The sequence below is a fragment of the Ammospiza nelsoni genome, chromosome 21 (assembly GCF_027579445.1).
Source record: "Ammospiza nelsoni isolate bAmmNel1 chromosome 21, bAmmNel1.pri, whole genome shotgun sequence".
In the NCBI taxonomy this organism is placed as follows: Eukaryota; Metazoa; Chordata; class Aves; order Passeriformes; family Passerellidae; genus Ammospiza; species Ammospiza nelsoni.
In genome coordinates, this window is record NC_080653.1 from 7,058,933 (window position 1) to 7,083,148 (window position 24,216).

Sequence of the window (24,216 nt, forward strand, 5' to 3'; positions counted from 1 at the left end):
GGAAAGGGGAATCCAGGGGCTCCACACAGCCACACAGGCGCTGGTACCTGCCTGAACATCTCACCTGTGCCACCCCACTCCCCTTGTGACATCCTCTATCGTCCCCAAAACTGCTTTAGCCAATGTCCCCCCCAACCCAAACAAACATCCAGTGCCACCCCCTGCCTCACGCCCCATGAGCCACCCCATGGCACTGCCAAACCCTCGCAGGGACTTAGAGAAGGGGTCCCCTTGTCCCCCATGGCAACAGCCTGACCTGTGCTGGCCTTTGAAGGGCTGCTGGCCACTGTCCCACCTCACCACGTCCCCAGGAGCTTTGTGTCAGCAGATGCACAGGAAACACCTTTTTCCTACCCAAGGCCAGCTCAGCTGGGGGGGCTCCGGGCTGGAAGCACCCCTTGGCCATGCAGGAATTAACTCCTCCATGCCCAGCACTGTGGGATCACACCCCTGGAGCCCCCTCCCCACCAGAAGGGGCTCAGGGAGCACAGCCATCAGGAGAAGGGTAAGGGAAATCTGGGAGCGTCACCCAGCCCTCCCCAAGCAGAGAGCAGAGGCTGCAGGCAGAACCTCAGAGGAAAAACAAGACTGATTTATTTCCAAATTAAAGGTAGAAAGTACCTGATCTGAGGGGACTGATGCCCCCATGAATACAAGGATTGTTCCAGTCTGCCAGGTCCCAGAGGTGCCAGGAAGAGGTGTCAGTACAAAACTGATTCACCCCAAGCCTGAGAAGTGCAGGAGTGGCCCTGGAGGTGCTGATCCTGTTGGCTCCAGCCACAGGAGCACCTGGACACCCAGTGCAGTGTGTTCAGCCCCCCCCAGCCCTGTGGGGACCCCAGGGCACCCCAACTGCACCTTCACATTGCAGGGATTGGGGAGCTACTAAAGAAAGGGGTGAGGTAAAACACCCACAGAGCAGGATGGGGCAGCTGTGGGCTGTGAGCAGAGGGGTTTGCAGAGAGCCACCAGGGGATGGAAGATCCCTTTTGGGGTGTGGAGAAGGAAGAGGGTGCAGCCCCCCACCATGCTGAGCTGCAAGCAGGGAGCAGTGGGGAGGGGGCCCAGCTGTGAGGGCCCCTCTTAGCTAAGCTGTGGGCACAGTGAAAGGGTGGCTGGTGGGCAGAGGTGCCCAGAGGTGCTGAGCTGTCCCAGCCAGGCTGGCAGCCCACATCCAAGTGTCCCAGTGGGTCTGCAGGAACCTGCCCTGGTGGCTTTGCCACCACCGTGGCACAGGGAAGTGCCAGGGCTGCTGTGCTGCTCTGGAATCCACTGGAAGAAGAGGATCCAGGAAGTTCTGCTGCGAGGACAGATCCTGCTCCCGTTGCCGTGGGGTCAGATTGCTGCTGTGGCTCTGTCAGGGCAGCTGGACCCTGCCTTGCTCTCTCCCTCTGGCTCCAGCTGTGTGTCCAGTGAGTCAATGATTTCCCAGGTTCCAGAGCAGCTGGATGAGGGGGGGTCTTTGCTGCTGCCCTGGTACCACAGCCCAAAACTGCAGAGAGAGCAGAGAAGGGCTATGGGGGAGAAGAACTTCCCCAGGGAGGATGCAGAATCCCAATCTCCCTCTGTGGTGATGTGGCACCCAGGACAAGGCAGATCCCCCTAAAACAGCACCCCCTGCTCTGACAGCACCCCTGCCAGCCCTGCTGACTCTGTTCCCATCACATCCAAGCTCCACAGCTGCCAGGTCCCAGCCAAACCCCAAACCTCTCTCCACTGGCAGAGCTTCCCATTCCTACCAGCACAGGAGCAAACTTACAAGCTCCTAATTTTGGATTCTGGAGGCTGAGCATCCACACAGTCTGTGCCATGACCTGGGAGCCAGGAGCCCTCCTCTTCATCACTGCACAAAGAAATGGGGGCAAACCTGCACTGAGCCACAGCAGCGAGTGCTGGAGCCACTCTGGTGTTTGTCCAGTGCTCCCAGTGCCACCACCTCACCTCCCTTTTGTCACATGCACGCAGGGACAAGTGGCATTTGGCCAGGCCATGCCTGACTGGTGACAGGGACACATGAGCCCCGGTGGCACAGCTATGCCAGAGCAACACATCAACTGCAGACATCAAACCTTTGATCTCTGGAGGGAGGAGGCAGCTCTGGGCTTGGGGAGGCTCCAATCCAGGGCATCAAGACATGGAAATGCTGGAGCAGGGCAGCCAGCCCCCGCCCTGCATGGGAGGATCCCAGCACCCAGCTGGACTCACCTGCTCCCCGACTCCTCCGTCGTTCCCAGCATTTTGGCTCTGATTTTTTTCCTCTGTTTTTTGATATTTGACTTCATTGCATCCAGGAAGAAGCTGGGAATTCTCTCCTCGTTCAGCAGCTCCCTGGTAAAAAGCAGCCAGCTGGTTAAGCAAGAACCTGGGGAAGATTCTGCTCTGGCTGTGGTGGGAGCAGCCTCTGCTGGGCCAGGGGTGGCTGCAGGGACAGGACTCACCTCTGGTAATAGGCCAGCTCCTCCTGCACCAAGAACAGGTTGGTCTTGAGCTCATTCCTCTCTTGCAGGATCTGCTGCAGCTCTTCCTTGGAGAAGCAGCAGTGAGCAGGGATCCTGTCCCCATCCTGGTGCTGTGGCTCCTCTGAGGGTGACAGGGCTCCCTCCTGGAGGGCACGGAAAGAGAGTCAGCAGGCAAGCAGAGACCTCAAAACCCCCACCCAAAGGCTGGGTGCACATGCAGGCAAAAATGGAAAAGCCTCAAAAATGTCCTCATCTCAGCCAGCAACCACACATGGCAAACCTCCCTCATCCTCTGTCCCATCTACTTTTAACTCCTGTCACCTCATCTTGCTCCACCCATAACACTTCTACAGAGAAGGTGTTGGTGGCATTGCAGACACCACCACACTATTCACTTTTAATCTGTGGGGTTTCCTTGAATAGCCATGTCTGGGTGTGCCAAAAGCTCCACACAAGGCTGGGAATGTGAGGTCAGTGTTGGTGACGGCCAGCAGCAGCGAGGCCACAGCTCAGACTCACCACACCAGGCTGTGGTTTGGGGTCACAGCTCAGACTCACCACGCCAGGCTCTGGTTTCGGGTCACAGTTTGGATTCACCACACCAGGCTGTGGTTTGGGGTCACAGCTCAGACTCACCACGCCAGGCTCTGGCTGCCGGCTCTCCAGGGCTGTCCTGCTCCTCCTGCTCGTTTCCCTCTGGCTCTGCAGCATGGCAGCCTCCAGGTCTGACTTCTGCTCCAGAGCACTCTTGAGCTGGGCCTGCACCACGGCCACCTTGTGCCGCAGCTCCTCGTTCATGGCCATGAAGCGCTGGAGCTGTTCCTGCAGCTGGAGGGCCCAGGGCAGCCAGAGGTGAGGCAGTGTCCCCACGCAGGGACAGCAGTGCCACCTGCCCAGCAGGCTCAGCAGCTGTGACAGCCCCGGGGAGGGGGATGTGACATGAAAGCAGCTGCCCGGGCCCTGGCACACCACACCCCTGAGCTCCCCGCCCTCACCGCCTCCGTGTCCCGGCTCTTGCAGACGATCTCGTGGGCCTGGGCACGGAGCTCATCCCTCTGCCTGTCCACCACCTCCTTGAGCCGCAGCATCACCTCCCGCTCCTTCCGTGCCGTGCTGTCTGGGAGCACACACAGGACAGGAGTCAGAGTCCCCCAGGGACTCCCCCAAGCCCACAATGCTATCAAGTTCCTCAATGCTTCTGCTAAGTCTGACTTGTTCCTGGTAATCTCACAGTGGAAAGAAGGGAACTGAGAGTTTTAGACTGATCCCGGAACATCCTTGTGTTGCCACAGCAGCCCAAATCCTGTGCCTGCCTCCATCACCCTTCTGGGGGCTTTCGAGGTGCTTTGGAGGTTTGGGATCTCCGATTTGCAGAACAAGGTAATGCCTGTGCTCCCTGCTAGGACAGGTATCCAAGGTGAGGGAAAGGAGAGCAGCATTCCAGACTCTAGAAGAACAAGTTCAGCCCTGCACCCAGCCTGCCGCTCCACAGGGACACCGTGTGGCATAGGGGACCCCAGCCCCACGGGGACACCCACCTTCCTGGGACTGGCTCTCGGCAAGCTGCCCCAGGAGCTGCCGGTTCTGCTCCTCCAGGCAGGCCAGGCGGCCGTGCAGGGCTCGCTCCCGGCGCTCGGCCTCCCACAGCCTCTGCTCCGGCTCCTGGGGACGGGGACACCGGGTCAGAGCCACCCCCGCGGGCAGTGACGGCCAGGACAGCCCTGAGCAGTGGACGGTGACAGCCAGGTCAGAGGCTGCCCAGGAGATAAGGGACAGTGGGGACAGTGCCACCATCCCGGAAAGGGGAACAGCTGGGTCAGACCCATACCAGAGGACAGGGATAGCGAGAAGAGAGCCGTCCCAGGGGATGGGGGACAGCACGGACAACCATCCCCTGGGAAAAGGGAACAGCGGGGTCAGAGCCATCACCACGGAGAACGGGATCAACGAGGTCGGAGCCGTCCCCACAGGGAACGGGAACAGCCGTCCCGCAAGACGCGGGACACCCGTGCCAGCCCCATTCCCCGGGAAAAGCCACCAGCCGGCTCAGCGGCGTCCCCAGGGCCACTCCAGCGGGGACACGCGTGGCTCGGCGCCACCGGCTCCCAGCTCACCTCCGCCTCCTGCGGCCCGGCCGGCGCTGCCGCCGGCGCCTCCCCCTCAGCGGCCGGCGGGGCCACCAGCGCCTCGAGCAGCTCCAGCAGCCGCACCACGGGCGGCACCAGCCCGGCCACGGCGTCGGGCCCGAAGCGAGCGGAGAGGCGGCGCAGCTCGGCGCCCAGCGCCCCCGCCATGCGGTAGACGTGCGGCGGGGCCAGCCGGGACGGCGGCGTTCGCCACAGCGGCTCCGCCATCGCCCCGCGCCCGCGCGGCTCCGCCCGGCCCGGCCCGGCCCGGCCCGCCCCGTCCGGGGCCGCCCCGTCCGGGGCCGCCCCCGAGGCGGGATCTCCGCGCTCCCTCAGCAATGCTCCCGTTCGTACAAAATTTATTGAGAGGAAAAGTGGGGAAAAACAACAACGCGAGGGGTGAGGGGGGCGAGCGGGGCACAGTGGAGGGGAAGGGGGGGAACACGAACACGCTGTTGAATATCAACAGTACTAAAGGGGCGCGGGCAGGATCAGGCGTAGAGATCCTCGCGGTCGGCAGAGTAAACCTCCCCCTCCTGCAGCAGCGCGAAGTTGAGGAAGTGAGAGGGGCGATGGACCTCGTGGTAAAACTCCTTGGGGTTGGCGAGCTGCAGCTCGTACTTCATGTTGGGGTCGTGGCGGACACCTGGAGAAGAGGGAGTGTCACCCACATGAGCACCCCTTCTGCCTCCTCCACCCTTCAGGAGCCTAACACAGCCCTCCACCCTTCTATGACTATTTCCCTGCCAGGAGAAAGGTCTAAACCCACAAAATCATCCCTCTTTGGGTTCCTCCCCTCAAGAGATTTATAATCCTTTTGTGCTAGTCGAGTGTTCTGTCACTCTCATTTCCTGACCCTTTCTCCAGCTGCCCGTGGTGTTCATGATACCAGCACCTCCCTACTGGGAACAGCTTCTCTTTTGCATTTTCCATTATCTCTCCTGCCTGACAGGGATTAATTATTCAGTAGCGATAGACCATGCACTACAATCCTGACAGACATGGGATCTATTTTTCCTCTCGAGCCACCAAAAAAAACCCAATTGAACTGGTACTGTGTAAAGTTCAGGGCACAGTGCTGGTATCCTTGCCAGCCACTCTGAAAAAGCCTTGGAGGGGATAAGGAGCTATTCCTCCCTCCCCAAGCTCCTCACACTGCCTCCTTTCCCTCCCCTCCCCAGGCCAGCTCACCCATGAAGTTGTAGTTCCAGGAGCCCTGTGCTGGGACCATGAAGAAGCCGAGGAAGCGGTCAGACAGCAGCATCTGCACCCTCTCGTAGTGGGAGGGCAGGTACCCCTTGGGGTTGTTGCCCTTGTCCGTGTTCTGCCGGCCCCACTCGTACCCGCTCGGGGTCAGCTTGTAGGCTGTGAGCGTGCAGGAGCCAGGGGTGAAACTGAAAAGGAGAAGAAACGAGGCAAGTCAGACTCACCTGGGGCAGAGGAGGGGTAGCAGGAATGAGCCAACACTCCCTTTGTGCCGATTTTGAGTTCTCCAGCTCTGCACCAGAAGCCTCCCTGCCCCTCACCTGCAGGTGATGATGATGGTCTTCTCCCCATCCCAGGAGGGGTTGTCAGCCATGACCTTGGCGTGGGTGGTGACATCCTGTGGTGAGAGCTGAGGGGACTCGTTTGGTTGGGTGTGAATCCACCCCAGAGGTTCCATTTCCTGTAAAAAGAGTGGTTTAGAGAAAATTCAAAACCATTTAAAATGAGACCACTTGAAGCCTGGCAAAAAGGACACAGAGATCACAGGCTTCCCTCTCACTTGATCTTAATCAAGTTTGGCGTCAGACTGAGCCCTTTCAGTCCTACAACTACAAAAGACCAAGGAAAGCTGTTCCACCACTTCAGGTCCTTTTTAATGACCTTCCACCCACCCCAGAAGCTGAACCTCTACCCACCTTGAGATACTCGTGCTGTGGCAGCTGCCCTGGGAGGTGCACGGTCTGGTGTGTCCCCCACTGGGGCACCATCACAATGCACCGGATCTCCTTCACCTGGGGGTTGTCTGGAGGGCTCACTCCATACAGGTAACCTGCAATCTGAAACACACACACCTGCCTTAGAAAGCCAGAAGAGATATCTGTGAGTGGGAACTCCTTCATTCCTGAGGAGAGCATCAGAGGGATCCACGTGGACAAAGCACAGCAGGTTCCCAGCCCTTTCTCCCCTGGTGTGCTTGAGTGGGGCACAGCTGTAACAAACTCCCTGCACACTCACCTGGGCCCTCAGGTCTGAGATGCAGATGAACTTCTTCAACACATTTTTTGGAAGAATGTAGGTGTAACCTGTCTCCTTGATGTCATCTGATGAGACATAGATGTGGTTTGTCCGCAGGTGGAGGTTGGCAGCAGAGATTGCTCTGTGAGGAGGAGACAGTGATCAGAGGGGGCACAGAACCTCCCTGAGCATTCCAACCCTTCCCAGCACCCCTGCCTGCCTTCCTACCTGACCCTCCACTCAGTCTTGGAGGAGAAGGTTTGGGTTTCGTAGTTGCTGGTGGTGGAGGTGATGATTTCATCCCCGTGTTTGTTCACCGTGCGGGTCTGCGTGGCCGTCAGCTGCGACTGCTCCTTGGTTTGCTTCTCAATTTCTGCAATCTGCTGTCTCTGCTGAGATGGGGCAGAGATCTCCATGCCCAGGATGATGTCTCGGATCTCTGACTGGGTCAGGGATGCAACGTTCACGCTGGGAGAGAAAATTCACCCGAGTCAGGCATTTCAAAACACATTCTGGAGCCTTCTCACCTGCAGGCACAAGCTCTTAACACCCACTCTGGGCACTATAAAAAAATTAAACCAAACTTTTTGAACAAAAGAGGGGCCATGATCACATAATGTTTAGATCAGTGATTTGGTGCAGACATTTTTATCTGCATTACCAGAAAGTTATTAAAATTAACCAGATCCCCGACAAAGCTGAGAGTGCACTGACAAAGACCCCTGCCCACAGCCTTTATGGCAGAAGGAAAGGCTGACAGGATTATGGCTTACTTGTTCTTCTTGCCATAGTCAGCAAGGATGAGATCCTTCAGCTGCACCTCCACCTTGATCCACTCCTCATCTGTCAGGGTTGGCCAGATGTGGTGAGGCTCAGTGATGGTTGTCTTGTCTGGCTTCAGGATAACTTTGGCTCGATCGTTGTTCACGTGCAGCGCCCGGAGAATCAGGATCAGACGGGAGAATGCCTGGGAGATGGAAAGAAGATGGAGTTAGGAAGAAGAAAATTAAATGTACAAGGCCCTAGAACAGCATTCCTCTGTTTGAGCATATGGGAATTGCCAGGGAAATCAATGTAAAGGAAAATCCAGGCAGATTCAGAGCCAAGTGCTCCCAAACAAATCATCAGGGATATCTGAGCCCTTGGTTCCTGCCTCATTTATCAGCAGCAAAGCAAAATGCAGGAGACACATGTGTGCTTACTGTGTAGGAAGAGATGGTTTTCAGCCAGTCATCATAGAGATTGAAGAGAACCATCTGGGGTTCAGTGGCCTTCAGGATGAGATCACCAAACTTCTCCACTTTCAGACAGGCCTGGAAGGGCAGCTGCAACTCCGAGCCTTTGATCACAATATTGGGGAAATCCAGCAAGTGCACCTGGAGTTTATCAGGAGGAATTAGCTCACAGCTACTGCAGAACATGACACAGAAGTGTCCTGTTATCTCCCACAGATTTTACACATCCTCAGGGAGCTGCAGCCTTACCTCAAGTGGGTCCAGCATGCCCTTCCGTGTCACTATGATCTGCTTTGGCTGCTCCTCCACGGGCAGGGATCGGATCAAGGCAGCCACTTCCTCAGCAGTCTTCCACTTGGCCAGCTGCAGAAAGACAGCAGGGTTAGAGAAATATCCCCCTGCTCTCCAGCAGCCTCTCCATGTCTCTGGGAACCAAAGGGACGCAAACCAAATTCTAAAAATACAACTGGAATTTATGGCTTGTTCCAGATCAGTGACAAGGCCCAGCATTTCCTCCTTACTGATCACAGAGGGCAGTTCCCATTCCTGGAGCTCAGTTACTCCTGAGTGGCTCAGAAAAAACCAGCTGGCTACTCCACCTCCCTGGATTTGCCACCTGAGCTGTCTCACTGCACTGGATGTACAGCCAAGTGTAACACGGAGCAGAGCACTGTTCCTCAAGCTCTGCTTGATGATGTGGGGTCTCTACACCTCAGAATCTCAAAATCCTTCCAGCAGCAATGCCTGTGTTCCTCCACTTTTATACCCCATGCTCCTGCCTGCCTGACCACTTGGACTTTGGAGCTCCAAACCCATTAAGAGGCAGGAAGATGAAGATCTTTGTGATGTTTTCCGCTCAAGGGAGTTCCCCAAGCAGTCTGAGCCCACCCCCAGCTGACATCCAAGCCCTACCTGTCCCAGACGTTTCTGTCCTGCCCACACAGAGGTGTGGATGATCTTCAGGAAGAGCTGCCCAGTTCTGGGATTGAAGATGAAAATGGCTCCGTTGATGGGTTTTGTGGTCAAATTCCCTTCAAAAGTCTGAGGGAAAAAGTGAGAGTGAGAAGTGCAGGGAGATAAACTGAGCCCACCCACACCTTTACACAAGAGCCAACTCTCTGTGTGCTTTGAGCTGTGAGGGAAATGTAAGAGCTGCCCTGTGCACTCTGCAAAAATCTGGCTCCATGTGTTGCCTCCCAGATTTCCATCAAGCATGGAAACCTCCACCCCATTCAGTCCTTTCCCTGAGCATCCCTCAGGCCTCACCTTGTGGATGGTGACTCTGTACACATTGGTGTCATCCACAAACCAGATGATCTGGTTGGAGAAGAGCTCCCCATAGTTCTGGGAGGACAGGTAGGGCTCAGTGGGCTCTGAGGAGTAGAGCTGCAGCCCTTTGCGGATCCGCTCCCTCAGCACATACAGGGCAGGGTTTGCTTTCATGATTTTGGCCATGGCCTGCTGGATCAGGGGTTTGCTCCCAGGGAACCAGTTCCCATAAGCACTGAAGGAGGAAACAAACAGAAGTTTGTTACCATTAGACCTGAAGAGGTGACAGCCCCACTCAAGTCTTTCCATGCAGCAGCTAGACCCCTTTCTACCTGCTGAAAATACAACTTTGTGCTGCAGTGTGACTTCTATAATGCCCTGGGAGGTGGGCACCTATGGCTTTTACCTACATCCCCTCAGTGGAAGCCAAAGCACACACATGCTGCAGTCCCAGAAAAGCTGCACCATCTCCAACAAACACACTGGAGAACAGATTTGTGACTCTGCCCCTTGTTTCCAGTGAGAAATAGCTGTCCCCACTTGTAGGGCTTTGAAACAAGGCCTGTCCTTCAGCTCCAACAACAGTCTGACAGAAATATCCTAAGAAACAAATTATTAATGAACTGAGGGAACTGAACCACTACTACTGAGAAAAACTGGGAAACCTGAGATGCCTTATGCCACTCACTACCCATCTCCAGCCTCTTCCTCTCCTCCTCCTGCCTGGAATACAACCCAGTCTGGAGATGCACTGAGACAATTCCCACAAACCACCAATCCCAACTCTAGAAATGAAACCACAGAAGAAGGTGCAGCTCTGACCTGTGCAAGTTGTAGGCCAGATCAATGGCAATGAGCACCCCAGTGGGAGAGGGGTAGATGCTCATGTTGTCTGTGGTGTAGTCCAGGAACTTGGCCCTGGCGTAGCGCTCGATGTCGTGTGAGTCGTAGTCGCCCCAGCGCAGCTGGATGTCAATCCAGTACTTCTGGGTGGTGGTGCTGTCCATCACATCCCTGAGGAGAAAACAGCCCACAACAAGCTCATCTGGCACAGAATTCTCCTGCAGTAATTGTCATCTAGCATGGACACTGCAGCCAGCTCATATCCACCCTGGAAAGGGACCCTGCTGTTCTCCCACACAGCAGCGAATGCAGAGGCTGGTGAAAGGTTTAAACAAAGCAGCACTGAGTCCAGGGATTGTCTGGTGAGGATTCACTCCAGATTCTGGCCCTGGGCCAGCTCAGCTTTGTGGGGTTTGCAGAGGAACCTTCAACAGCTCAGGGGAAAGTTCACCCAGAGGAGAGGACGGGAGCAAAGGCAGTGCCAGGAGGTGCTGCAACCACCTACCCAAACAAGCCCTGTGCACTGCTGGGCACAACCTCCAGTGTCCCCAAATGCCCAAGAGACACAGAGGCTCTGGATGACAGCAGCTCTGCACTGCAGGGAGACTGAGGAGAGGGAAAAAACTCACTTGGAATCTGCCAGCAAGGATGGACGTGACACATTCCACTTGTAGGAAGCAAAGAGAAGGATATCTGCACATGAGGAGTTCATCTTGTAGGACTTCCTGGGATGGATTGTCTCCTTCTGCACTGTCTCAATCTCCAGAGCATCCAGCTCTTGATCAAACACCTGGGGAAAAGGCAATTAAAGATGAGATGTGTTCAAGCAACCCAGATAAGGAATCTATCCTCAACACCAAGGCAGTCAGGAAAATCTCATTTTCCACTTCTTCCCTTTCTCTGCCAAATTCCTGGGGGAAGACTGGTCCTGCTCCAGAAGGGCACAGAAACAAACCAAGGTAACACTGCTCACCTGACACAAATCCATGACAATGCTCTCATGGATCTTCTGCCACAAGTGAGCTCGGAAAATCTGGATGAGGGAAATCTTCAGTGTGGGGATTTTGCCATGCATGAAAATCCCTGTCAAATCCAGCTGCACCTGGAACCCCACATACACCTGCAAGGGAAAAGCAGCTGTGAGAACACACAACAGCACAACTGAGGAAATTTTAAAAATGGAGCACTTAAACCTGTTAAGGAGGTTTAGTACCTCTCTAAGAGACGTTCTGATAATTAATTGGATCAATTAACTGCTCTAATTTCAGTGGAAAAGCACTGTCTGCTCCTAGAGGGACAAACACCAGGTACTTACATTGGCTCTGTTGATGGTAGGAGACCACCAGAGAGTGAATCTTCTGTTTGGAATTTGGTTCAAACCCGATCTCTGGGCATTTGTCAGCTTCTTCCACTTCATGGACTCCTCAAAGCCACTGGCCTTCTCCCTATAAAGGACAGATCATCAACTGCATTAGATTCAACTGAATGAGATGTCCCCCATCTCTGCTGCCATGTGTCACTTGTAACAGACACAGGGATCAGCCATGAGCTGGGAGTTTTGTTTCATGCCAAGAAATTTCCATGGATTTGCAAGAAGTTCAGCTGTAGCCCCCTTCCAGGTCCCTCACAACTGAACTACAGAAGGTTCTGAAGTGACCACTGAAAACCAGCAGAAACTCAAGAGAACCAGCACAGCCTGAGCCCAGAGCCCACAGCAAAGCTCCTCTTACCAGAAGAGACCCTCCCACGTGGGGAAGTAGGTGCCCTTGAAGAGTGTGTGCTCCAGGATGCCTTCCACCCCGCCCAGAGCCTGGATCATGTCCGTGCGGTAATTGTTCAGGTTCCAGAGTTTGCCATCGTGGCGCTGGTGTGTCCACCAGAACGGGTTCTGCTTCAGCACCTGCAGAAACAGAGAGCAGATCACTCACCTGGCTGCACTACCTGCAGGAGCCAACACCATGGTGATGGTCAGGGAGCAGGTAAAAAGCTTCATGCCCTCAGTGCTGGAGGACACAGCTCATCTGCAACACGAGTTCTGTCAGTGCTACTCTGCAATTCACTCTGGGTGGAACCCCAGGTGATATTTTTATCTTTCAGGGACTGGCCTTCTACAGAGCTGTCATTAAAGGCTTTAAATAACAAATTATTCCACTGTTACGAAAACTTAATATTTTGGAACGTTTATTTTGGGATAATTATTCTTCTCTCTCCAGAACTGATTCTGTAATATGTTGTTGTGTTTATTGTGGTTTCCTCCAATACACTGCAATCTATCTAAATGATTCCAAAGGGGATAAGCTACAAATTCTGGAGCACTTGGCTCCAAATAGCCTCTACCAGTCCCAACACAAGGCTGTAAATTCTTTCTGCAGCAGAGAGACAGAAGTGCACCTGCAATAATGCAAGGTACAAGGACTTTGTTTGGACAGGTGAAGAGAAATTCCCTGTCAGTACCTGATACTGTTTGAAGTCAGTCCTGACTCTCCATCCTTTATCATAAGCCAGAGTGTGCCTGTCCTTCTGGAAAAGGGTGTTAATCCGAGGAATTCCCCTGTCCCATGAGTCCTCCAGATCCTCCAGGGTCAGACGCCTGAAGGAACAAAATCCCCACACTTTGTTACCTCTCAATTTACAGCAATGCACTAATGAGTAGTTCAGCTGATGAGATCACAGAAATGACACAGAGCTCAGGGCTCTGGCAGGGGATACTAAAATGCCAGAGGTAAGAGAACAGCATTGCAGGTACCACAGGGCCAGCAAGGTCTCCAAAACCCCCAGACAGCACAAAACTTCCCACTGCTGCCTGCCTCCCTCACGTGGACACACACCTGTTCTGGGCTATGGCCTCCTGCCGTTTCAGGGCATACTCTGCCCACACCCTCTGAGAGTCAATGAATTCACTCTCCCATGGCTGGATGTAGCGGTACAGGTTGGGGATGAGCTGATCCTCCTCATGACTCATTCCTGAGCGGAAGTGAGTGATGCCAACATCTGTCTGCTTGGACCACCTGGAGCAAAGAGACAAGAATGAGGTAGGAGGAACTGGGACTTCCCTCATCACTGCCATGAGCTACTGTAAAGGCAACACAGCTCTGTACCATGGCATGGTTCAGCACTCTTGGAATATTTTTAGTGGAAAGATCATCTGAGAGAACACTCAAGTCATGCAGGAGTTAGAACAGCACAACTCACCTCAGGTCAGACTGAGGGATGAGAACGTGGCCCATGGAGAGCATGCCCAGCCCTCCCAGCTCCTTAGGGGTGTAGAACACCACAGGAGGAAAACGGCTGGGCATTTTGGAGTTCAGGCCAATCTTGATCCGAGTCTGGATTTTATTCTCACACTTCACCAGCAGATCAAGCAACTCCTGGGTATTTACAACAGCTTCCCGGAAATAAGTCATCAAGCCAATCAGAGCTGTGTTCCATTTATTGACAATCTAGAAAGGAAAGGAAAGGATCAGCTCCTGGATCATTTCCAAGAATCTGTAGAAAGCTATCATAGATCTCCCTCCTCCCTTACCTTAGTGAAGGTTGTGGAGCCAGAGGCCATGAGGATCTGCCTCACTCTGTTGTGAAACCTCTGCATGGACTCATCATCCACACGCAGGAAGCACTGAGCCGTGCGCTCCTTGGTCACCTGGAGAGCACAGAGCCATCAATCCCCTCCTGGGACCCCTCTCCAACCCATGGAAACCCCACCCAGGGATTGCCCTCCCAGCCCACCTCGTTCTGCAGGTTCCAGACCCCATCCTTGTGGGTGAACTCCTCGTAGCTGGTGCGGCACTTGGGCAGGATGCGGCACTCGAAGCCGCACATGTTGAACAGCAGGTTGGGGTTGTCCTTGCTGTACACGGACACAAAGCTGTTCTCCCACTGCACCGTGGTCACCGAGCGGGGCAGACGGTTCTTGATGTCCCAGAACACAGCACGGCCACTGCACAACACCATGGGCACAGGGACACATCACAATTTATACCCAAATAACAACTGGGCAAAGTCTCAGAGCTTCCTGAATTTTTCAGTGCAGACCCCTCACTTCTCACGTCTCATCCTGTGCATCTATCAGTCTCCAACAGTTATTTATCACTGATTTTCCCCCTTTTCCCAGCATTATTTATCACTGATTTTCCCCTTTTTCCTAGCACTTCTTCCCCAGTCTCCAACAGTTATTTATCACTGATTTTTCCAGCACTTCTTCCCCAGTCTCCAACAGTTATCTATCACTGATTTTCCTAGCACTTCTTCCCAACAGTTATCACTGATTTCCCCCTTTTTCCTACCACTTTTTCCCCAGTCTCCAACAGTTATTTATCACTGATTTTCCCATTTTTCCCAGCACTTCTTCCCCAATCTCCAACAGTTGTTTATCACTGATTTTCCCCTTTTTCCCAGCACTTCTTCCCCAGTCTAACAGTTATTTACCACCGATTTTCCCCTTTTTCCTACGTCTTCCCTAGTCTCCAACAGTTTTTTCCCCTTTTTCCCAGCATTATTTATCACTGATTTTCCCCTTTTTCCTACCACTTCTTCCCCAGTCTCCAACAGTTATTTATCACTGACTTCCCCCTTTTTCCCAGCACTTCTTCCCCAGTCTCCAACAATTATTTATCACTGATTTTCCCAGCACTTCTTCCCCAGTCTCCAGCAGTTATTTATCACTGATTTTCCCCTTTTTCCTAGCACTTCTTCCCCAGTCTCCAACAGTTATTTATCACTGATTTTCCCAGCACTTCTTCCCCAGTCTCCAGCAGTTATTTATCACTAATTTTCCCCTTTTCCCCAGCACTTTTCCCCAGCTGCAGCACTCACAGGTTCACGTCGTGCTTCATGAGGCGCATGCGAGCGTCCCGGGGCCAGCACTTCTTGTTGTTGTAGCCCACGATGTTCTCGTTGTTGGGGTCAGGGTGCTCTGTCAGGTACCTCTGGATCAGGTCCCTTGCCTCATCAGCTGTAAACCTGGAAATGCACAAAAAAGGATCTGGAATTACATGGTTGACTTAGCAACACCAGCCTGGTCGGAAAGATAAGGATTAAATGAGGAAAAGCTGTTTGTCAGACTGTGTGAAGCTAACTATTCCATTTTTGTGTCCTCCCAAGGAAGGGGGAAATTTCATTAGCAAATTTCATTAGCAACAGAGCAACTCAGGGTTTGGGTTACCTTCCCATGAAGAGATAGAAAAGGTTTATTTTACCAGTCTCTAATTTACCAAATCTCTAACAACTGGCATATTTCTATTTCTATTCATTTGTGTTTCTTGACATTGTTGTATTTCTATCAGTCCAGTGAAACTGCAGAAAAGCAAACTGAGAAAGCAAGAGGAGGCATGTGGACATCCAGTTATCCACAGAAATCTGTAAATTAAAATATTCCTGACCTTCAAAGCAAAAGAAACAAAAGCCAGCAGCAGGAACATATTAAACCCTCCTTGCCTTTGTGCTGACCTGAGGAAAGCAGGGCCCAGAGATCTCACCTGAAGAAGATGTGAATCCTGTCAATGTATCTGCAGAAGAGGCGAATGGGATGGGCCACCTCTGTGGCAATGTCCTGGAAGCTGAGGAAGTCATTTGGCATCTGGGGAGGCCCTGCCATCTCACTGGCCCTGTGCAGGCCCAGCACCAGCAGGTCCATCACGAGCCCATAGTACTGGACAATGAAGGAAGCAAACTGCAGCCCACGGATAATCCCATAGGAGTTTGTGTGATTCATGTCCTGAGGAGATGAAGGGGAGTTGTGAGAAAACACATCCCAACACATCAGAACCCTTTCTCCTGAGCAGCCGTTCCTCAGCACGACCCTGAAGGTTTTTTTTACTCCCTCATCACCTTTCCTTGGCAAGTCTTGTGCTCCTTCTTTTCCAAACCTTCCTCCCTCATGGGTCCCTTTTAGCACAAAACCCCCTTTCCTGACAAGAACCATCACCTTGTAGTTGATCACCACGTTGTTCTTGGCTGTCATGTAGTCAGCAATGTTGTGATCAACGATGAGACGCAGCAGCCTGTTGAGCAAGGTCAGGTCAATCTTCTCATACATCTTCTCAAAGCGAGACTCCAGCATCACGTTGCACTCCCCTTCACTCGTTTCCCAAACATCCTGCAGGTTATTGATGCCTGAGGGAACAAAATCTTGGGTTATCTGACACATCAGAGCACAGAAGCAGCCACTGGATACAGGAACTCAACATAAATCCTGCAATGCCTGATTTTTTAGACTCTGGATCTTCCAGTCTATCCAGAAGTGGGAGGAAAACTATGTAATCAACCATAAATGCTGCTGTGCAAGTTGTCCTCCTCCAGTATACACACATGTATTAACCTACAAAATACATCTCTGATTGTAATTATTGACTGCAAATTACAAAACCAAAATTCAGCTTCTAAGGAGACTCATAGGACACAAAGGAACCACAGGAAAAATCATTTTTGCATGGAATCCAAGAGCCCACTGACCTTGGCACCACTTGTACACCAGCAGTGGGGGTGGCTCAGTGTCAGCAGGTTTGATCCAAGGAGGGAAGAGCCTTCGCTTATCAGCCTCATACCACAAGTACTGATCCAGATAAGCATCTGTGATCTTCTCCAGGGGCTCAACATCATAAACAGGGACCAAGTGGCTGTAGAGATCCATGAACTCAATTCCCACCTAAAAAAAAAAAAAAGAGGGGGAAAAACTGAGGCTGGTAGTTGAGAGAAAATACAAAGTTTTTGTGCAATTCAGCTTCTGAATGCAGCATAACCTGGCTGGGCTTTCACCAGGCTTTTACTCACCTCCTTGAAGGCTCTCTGAGTCAGCAGATGACGCTTGATTCTGGACAGAGCTTCGTGGGGATTATCATAAGCCTGCTCAATCAAGCCCAGCTCCTCTCTCTGTGACTGATTCAGGCGTGATTTCACACTGAAAACAAGGGAGAACAGCTCAGCACCTGCACACAAACAGCCTAAGGGCCACAGCATTAAACTGATGAATGATAATGTTCAAACTGTAAATCCTCACAATCCACATCCCCAAACTTGCAAACATAGCAGTGGTTTTGCCCAAGTGACAGAGTCAATAGGAACTCCCAGATAAATTGGCAGTACCAAGACCAACAGCTTTACCAGTCCACCAGGGGAAATTTTATACCATACTTCATCACAGGAATAATGGATAACAAAACAGAAATTTTTCCCAGTGCCCCTAAAGATCAAGAAAATTTCCCACTGCTTACCTGTAAGCTTCCTTCAGCCTCTCCAGGGCTAAGATCAGCAACTTGGTGTCATGCTTGTAGGACAGGGGTGGGAAAGGAATGGGGGAGAACCTCCTGCTCTCCAGCCAGTGCACTGTGGTTGTGTACACAGCAACGGCCTCTTCTGCAGTGATGTAAGGCCCATCCTGCAGAACCACACCACCAGAATTCATCAGTGAAAGCTTCCCTATGAGAACAGCATTAATTTGGGCAATTTCAGGGAGCACAGAAGTACCTTCAGGTAATTATGCTGCCGTTCCTGCTCAGCTTTCAGGTAGAGTCTGGTCAGCCTGCCCAGGTTCTTCTTACAGACGGTTTTGTCAACGGTGGCGCCCCGGCGGATCCGCTCCCGGTTGTAGTGAGCTGTGTTTGTCCACCAGTCAGCTTTGGCCTTCACATACCTCAGGATCATGTTCTCAATAGGAGTTGGCAGCCCTGGCACCTGGGGAGGGACAGGAATTTGAGGGAAGCAGGAGTGGGAGCCTTCCAAGAGCAGTTCCACTTGGGTGATGTTAGAACTGAACCCAAAGGCCAGGTGAGAGCTTTACCTTCCAGGGAATATTGGCCTTCCAGCAGCGCCAAGCCTCACTCAGGTGCTGCAGGATGGTTCTGGCTTTGTTCTGCTTGATCCCTTCTGGCATCATGTCCAGGATGTCGTGCATCACAGCTGCCCTGAGCTCCAGGTCAAAGTGAGACTCCACGCGCTGCTTCGTGACAGTCTTTGCCACACCCTTGGAGTGACGGCCTGGAAAAAGCAAAATCCTTCAGAATTCTGACACCACCAGGCAGTGATTCTCCTCATTCCTGAGGAGGTGCAGGATGTCTGGAGAAATTACACTGCCAGGAGTCTGGAGTAAATGATTAAGGGGCTATGGAGCAGGAAATCCCACTTCCACTTAGAATCTGTTCTGGGGGCACAGATCTTGAAAGAGCTCTAAGTTGGTCAGTGGAGCATGGATAAAAACCACCAGTATGAACAGGGAACTGGCTGGCAAGCAAACAGTATTAATCTTTACCACACACTCCTCCCACGTGCAGCATTTACAGGGTGCTGACCTTCAAACTGCCTGGCCAGCAGATTCCCCAGCCAGCGTTCCAGCAGTGGGGTGATGCCCCTCATGAAGAAAAGCCACACTCTCCAGCCTGGAGCCCAGAAACCACAGCCAGGACCTTTGCCCACAGGCCCCTGGAAGAACAGAGACACAAGAGCAGGTCATTTATCGACATTCCAGAATTCCTCAGTTTAAATGGGGTCAGTATCATGTGGAAAGGTGGAACTCACAGTGTTAAACCTGTAGTAGATGAGATGTTTCAGGTCCTTGCACATTCGAATCTGCCTCATCAGTTTGTATTTGTACCGGTACATCCCTGTGAGCTGACCCACGTGGGCAAAGATGTACTGCAGGCCATCTGCCAGCTGAGATAAGGAACACAGTCAGGGGCAACAACCAACACCTCAGACACCCCCTCCAGCAGCCAGGTTTATTGGACAGATTGTATCAGGCCATACGAAGTTCCTAATGCTGGCTCAGACAATGATCAATTCTTATAAACTAATATAAAAGCAGAATTTCAAACAGTACTGCATATTTTCAATGTTTCCTCTCTTCACCATAACACTGCAATATTCAGCCACTTTGTGCATCCCATATAAAATATTCCAATTCTCCTCTCACCTTCTTCTCACAACATTTAAAACCAAAAAGCCAAAAAGCTTACCTGAAATGCATCCACATTCCCCAGTCTGTACTGGACGTGGCTGTCCACCACCAGCTTAGTCAGCCGCAGCACCTCCCGGCACAGATGGAAAGCGTTCCCAAAACGGGATTTCTTTCTTTCCTGGAAAAGACAAAATATTCAGAATTTATGTAAAAATGTCACAGAAGAGTGAAACAACTCAAATCTGGTCCACAACTGAGCAGCTGAGGCACTGTGACCTCTCTTTCCTCACTACACAACAACCTTCACATAAACTCTGCTCTTGTGTACAACAGCACACGGACTGGTACCTTTGTGGTGAGGGTCTTCACAGGCTTCAGGTTGAAGTTGTAATCCAAGTGAAGGTAATTCAGGTTCTTTCTGTGGATCAGCAGGTTCAGCATGTTGTAGCCCTGGCGACACACCTGCAGGCCAACCTCCACCCAGTCCAGCTTGGTGGACTGGAAAAACTTGGTGGCCTTGAAGGAGCGGAACAGGTACCTGGAGAGAGCAGAGACCACCATCAGCTCAATCCCTACAGAGATCAGCAGGTCCCCACTGAACAGAGCCCACTCACCTCTTCTTCTGGGCCTTGGGAGGTCTGTGTTTGAGTGCATTCAGGACATAGTACTTCAGGAGCTTCTGGTAGGACACTCTCACCTTGACTGGCTGTCCTGCTGGGCAGTGCTCACGGTACCTGCGGATAAATCACACCCCAAAGCTTCAGCTAACTCACATTCCTTAGACAAAAGTCTCCAGAAACTCTCCTAAAATCTCTAGAAACCAGCCAGCATAATGTCTTTATTTAATTTTCAGGTAATAATGTCACGATCACTGCATCAGCCCTTCCCCCAGGACAGAACTCACCAGTTCTTGACCAGTGGGATGTCAAGAGCTCTGCGGGTCCTGCCAGACCTCAGGTTGAAGGGTCGTGGTGCCCACAGCAAGGCAATGCCATTGGCTGTGTTATCAGTGTAGAGAGGGGTATCCTTCAGGAAAGGCTCCACAAACTCTGGCAACTCAAACTCTTCATCGTCATCAGGCAGTGGTTCCTGGCTCTGAAATACACAGCATCACACAAGGTGATTGCTGGTTGTTTCAGCTCAGTTTCTGAGTTGAGCAAGTTAAAAATCCATCTCTTTGCTCTCATGGAAAAAGTGTGGCTGCACTGAGCATGAGAGAAGCAAAAAGCACCCAACAAGGCAAACTGTGGCTACCAGACCCTGAGTTAGGTGTTATGGGATAACTTCAGGGAGATACCAGCTCCTGAATACACCAAGAGCAACCAAAAAGACAAATTATCTGTCAGAAGACTCTAAAATCATTAATTACACATTTGGCTTTATCCTGCAGAAACCAAAGGAGACAACTTTGTGCAACTCCAGAAGAAAACTAAAATGACAACTGTGGCTTTTTTTTTTTTTTTTTTTGTTAAAGGGCTGGTGCTTTCTTCTGAAATATTTATGTTTGTGTGCTGCTATCAGAAGCAAGATGCTAAAGCCCCCTACTTCCACACCTAGGGTTTATCACAGTTAACCCAGTGACTCACCTTGACAGAATGTCTGTGTGAAATGGGGTTTATCAGAGGATCAAAGTAAAAAGCTGGGAGGTCAGGATCTTCTGTTTTAATGAAAACAACGTTTGGAGTATGATACCTGCAACAAAAAATAAGCATTAGAGCCTTTGACAGCCTTTCCCCCCTCTCCTGGCTCTGGAGGCTGCTGCTCTTACCAGGTGAGGTGGACATGGTGTGGCAGGTTGTTGTACAGGTACGGGAAAGCGATTTTGTACTCTGTCCTGATGGGCTGCCTGATGATGATCTTATTGATGTCATTAAATTCATTCCAGTCTTCATCCCTTAAAATGAGACAAGAAACTGTTATGCAGGCATTCAGGGTGAGAGAGACAAACATTTGTGACTGAAAACATCCCCATTTCCCAGATAACCACTCATCACTCTCCTAAACCCAACACTTACTGAAGGTTGATGTCCCTGACGAGGGGCTCAAACTTGGGACCTCCAGGAATGGCCATGTTCAGTGCCTTGGAGGTGAAGAATGCTTTCAGGTCAAACAGGTAGAAGTAGTTGTCATCCACCAGGTCAGTGAGCAGCTGGTTGGCCAGGCGGTACAGGGTGGACATCATGGGCAGGGTGAACTGCCAGCGCTGGTACGTGGAGCCGTTCACATACCTGGGAGAGCAGAGCAGGGACACTCAGCACAGCCACAGCACCAGAGTCACCAAACACCTCCTGCCACCCATCACTCATCATGGACAGGTGACACATGGGTGTCTCTAGACTTAAGAAAAGGCTGCAGCACTGTTAAAGATCACTCTGGACTCCTCCTGCCCAGAAAATGCTGCTCCAGTTCCTCTCCTCCTCTGTGTCCCAACTCACACAGAACATCTCTGCACCTTGAGCAAATTTCAAATTCCAGCTAGACAATGCAGGCTGTCAGCTTTACAGCATGGTCAGTGTCACCATGGCATTTTCTGAAAAATCCTCTTTGCCCAGGATTTTCTCCTGGGAAGCTGAGAAACCTCAGAGAGAAATGAAAACAATAATTATCTGACTGCTGCTCCTGTGTTTGCTGCTTTGTAATATGGTCTGGACATTGTCTTACCAACAGGTGCATGTTTGATTGGTTCCATTGAATTGTTTTAACTTAATGATCAATCACCACCCAGCTGTGTTGGACTCTCTGAGTCAGTCATGAGTTTTTAATATTCATTCTTGTCTAGCCTTCTGATGTATCCTTTCTCTTTCGTTAGTATAGTTTCAATATAGCATAATATAATATAATTAATATAAAATAATATAGAAATTATAAATTAATAGAAAATTATAATATTATTAACAAATGATAAATATATTTATATTATATTATATTATATTATATTATATTATATTATATTATATTATATTATATTATATTAGCCTTCTGAGACCATGGAGTCAAATGCCCACCTCTCACCTCATCCTCATCACAAACACCACAGCCAGAAACATAATTTTTAGCAGGTGAGTGGGTCACAGGCCTCCTGGATAGAAGGGCCTTGCTGGATGTTGAACCATAGAATCCCAGAATGGTTTGGCTTGGAAGGAACCTTAAAGCTCATCTTGTTCCAAGCCTTCCACCTTCCACTATGCCAGGCTGCTCAGAGCCCCATCCAACCTGGCTTTGATCACTTCCAGGGATGGGGCAGCCACAGCTTCTCTGAGCAACTTGCACCTTCCCAACACTCAGGTTTTCCCTCCCACCCCTGAGGGAAGGTTTTTCTCTCCCCACCAACATCACACAAAGGTTACACACTGCTCTGCACTGTTTGTTTTCCCCCTCTCCCAGTGCCACGTACTTCCTGTTGTCCTTCAGAGGCTGGTGGTCATAGAACCAGTCCAGCACAGGGGCATCCTCCTCTGGATCCAGCTCCAGCTGAATGGCCTCCAGGGGCTCCACATCCAGGATGTTATCAGCATAATCCAGAGGGGGTTCTTCATCATCAAACGGGGGGAATCTCATCCTCTTGAAGTGACGCCTGTCCCTCTTCTCCCGCCTCATCATGATCCACATGGAGCTGCAGGAAACCAGGGGGAAGTTCAAATCAGGGGGGCTTTATGGTGGGTGCAGAAAGGTTTGGACCAGCTGGGTGAAGGAGAAGGCACCTACCCCCACTGGGCAATGTAGACAGGCTCGATGACCCAGGGGATCTCGTTGACGAAGGAGATGGCGCCGGTGATGTGGTACAGGACAGGAACGTCTCGGATCTGCTCCCAGGGCATGGGCATGTTCTCCAGCAGCTTCAGCACAGCATGGGGCATGTACTTCAGAGCACTGCAGCCACAAAGCGAGGGAAACCACGCTGGAGTGGCTCTCAGGGACAGCCAAGCAGCTGCCATGAGCCCCACAAGCTCCCAGTTTTCCCTGAGAGCTGCACATCTAACCCGTTCAAAAACCAAATCCGTGAATTTCCCGCTCTACCTTTGGGCTAGCAAAAGATGTGGCTTTCAGCAATGTTGCTAACAGAAATGGAAGTTTTAAAGTGAGTTTCTGGAGTTTTTATGGGTAATGGTAAGTTACTGCAGCAGACCATGATGTGTACTAGACAGCTCTCTACACCCAAACAGCAAAGAAGCACTCAGGATGCTTTTTCACCTTTCAAAAAACATTTCATACTCTCCCCAACTTCTTCTAAGACACTGTTTTATGCAGGGTAAAGTTTTTTCTCATAAATTCAAACGAACATTTCCCTTTGCTGATGCTCTTTTGCACTGACACCTCACAGCAACACTGACACTGCAAGCCCTTTGGAGAAAGGGCTTCTCCTTCAATGATACACTATCCAGGCTAATATTTCTTCTCATAAATTCAAAGCAACAACTCCTTTCACTGATCCTCCTCTGCACTGACACCTCAGGGCATCCTAAGCGAGCTACAACGGGCACGAAGAGACTTTTGGAGAAGAATCTCTCCCCCTAACAACCACCAAAGCAGCAGCGGCGGATCCCCCGAGCTCCCCCTGTCACACACCGGGGACCCCTTACCCCAGGTAGACGCGCTTGTCGTGCCGGAACTTCCTATTGGTCATGTCGCCGTGGTCGCGGATGATTTTGCGGACGTGCTCGGGGGGCATGTCCTCCTTCTGCGCGTCCACGAAGCCGAATTTCCTCTTCTCCGCATAGCGCTTGGCCTGCAGCTGCTGCCACTTGCGGGCTGCGGGGACACAGAGCCGCCGGGTCACGCCTTGTCCCCCCCGGAGGAGGATCTGGGGGGCCGGGGCCGTACCCACCTTTCTCCTGCAGCTTCTCCTCGGACATGTAGTCGGGCAGCGGCGCCAGCGGGTTGGGCACCGGGGCGCAGCCGCCGCGGTACGGGAACACGGCGGCCATGGCGACGCTGCTGCGGAGAGCGTGGAGAGGGGCTCAGGGTGAGGTACAGAATCACAGCGAGGCCGCCGCCGGCCGCTCCCCCGTCACTCCCGCCCGCCCCGGGCCCACCCCGGGCCCGCCGCTCCCCCTTGGCCCTCACCGGCAGCCGCGACCCCCGCGCTCCCCCACCACAATGGCGGCGCCGCGCCGTCGCTACCGCGCCTGCGAGACCCGGATGTAGGCGTGACTGGCAGCGCGGGATGTCCAATCAGC

At 51.9% G+C, this 24,216-nt stretch overlaps 2 protein-coding genes across 3 annotated transcripts; both read right to left on the bottom strand.

Annotated features, from left to right (window-relative positions):
* Positions 1–594: 594 nt before the first annotated feature.
* RILP (Rab interacting lysosomal protein) lies at positions 595–4,972 on the bottom strand. 2 transcript variants are annotated; one of them, XM_059486939.1, is made up of 8 exons: positions 4,574–4,972; positions 3,998–4,121; positions 3,455–3,576; positions 3,096–3,287; positions 2,439–2,602; positions 2,206–2,328; positions 1,760–1,843; positions 595–1,492 (listed from the first exon to the last, which is right to left on the bottom strand). In XM_059486939.1, exons 1-8 carry the CDS (start codon positions 4,811–4,813, stop codon positions 1,336–1,338), a joined length of 1,206 nt encoding a protein of 401 aa, XP_059342922.1. In that variant the 5' UTR covers positions 4,814–4,972; the 3' UTR covers positions 595–1,335. The 2 variants fall into 2 exon arrangements, with proteins under 2 accessions (XP_059342922.1, XP_059342923.1); XM_059486940.1 differs by lacking the exon at positions 1,760–1,843.
* Positions 4,925–24,154, bottom strand: PRPF8 (pre-mRNA processing factor 8). Its single transcript, XM_059486938.1, has 43 exons — positions 24,104–24,154; positions 23,865–23,974; positions 23,620–23,788; positions 22,745–22,909; positions 22,434–22,652; positions 21,055–21,267; positions 20,808–20,933; positions 20,626–20,731; positions 19,944–20,134; positions 19,654–19,773; positions 19,388–19,577; positions 19,098–19,217; positions 18,661–18,795; positions 18,435–18,564; positions 17,927–18,123; positions 17,614–17,820; positions 17,361–17,524; positions 16,921–17,047; positions 16,603–16,795; positions 16,076–16,263; positions 15,627–15,865; positions 14,965–15,111; positions 13,879–14,089; positions 13,676–13,792; positions 13,345–13,592; positions 12,981–13,160; positions 12,607–12,742; positions 11,883–12,052; positions 11,468–11,597; positions 11,126–11,272; positions 10,782–10,942; positions 10,132–10,323; positions 9,307–9,544; positions 8,953–9,081; positions 8,290–8,403; positions 8,008–8,181; positions 7,579–7,772; positions 7,034–7,273; positions 6,806–6,947; positions 6,487–6,627; positions 6,112–6,251; positions 5,777–5,979; positions 4,925–5,231 (listed from the first exon to the last, which is right to left on the bottom strand). Exons 2-43 carry the CDS (start codon positions 23,962–23,964, stop codon positions 5,077–5,079), a joined length of 7,008 nt encoding a protein of 2,335 aa, XP_059342921.1. The 5' UTR covers positions 23,965–23,974; positions 24,104–24,154; the 3' UTR covers positions 4,925–5,076.
* Between the last annotated feature and the right edge of the window lie 62 nt (positions 24,155–24,216).

What these genes read in the sequence shown, in the direction of transcription:
- RILP (XM_059486939.1), bottom strand. Translation starts at nt 4,813, where the DNA reads ATGGCGGAGCCGCTGTGGCGAACGCCGCCGTCCCGGCTGGCCCCGCCG. An exon ending in GGCAGCCAGAGCCTGGCGTG is followed by an intron (nt 2,603 to 3,095) that starts GTGAGTCTGAGC and finishes CGTGCCCTCCAG; the next exon opens with GAGGGAGCCCTGTCACCCTC. An exon ending in GAGCTGGCCTATTACCAGAG is followed by an intron (nt 2,329 to 2,438) that starts GTGAGTCCTGTC and finishes GCTTTTTACCAG; the next exon opens with GGAGCTGCTGAACGAGGAGA.
- PRPF8 (XM_059486938.1), bottom strand. Translation starts at nt 23,964, where the DNA reads ATGGCCGCCGTGTTCCCGTACCGCGGCGGCTGCGCCCCGGTGCCCAAC. An exon ending in CACCATGTCCACCTCACCTG is followed by an intron (nt 20,732 to 20,807) that starts GTAAGAGCAGCA and finishes TTTTTGTTGCAG; the next exon opens with GTATCATACTCCAAACGTTG. An exon ending in TCCTTGCTGGCAGATTCCAA is followed by an intron (nt 10,324 to 10,781) that starts GTGAGTTTTTTC and finishes TTTTCTCCTCAG; the next exon opens with GGATGTGATGGACAGCACCA.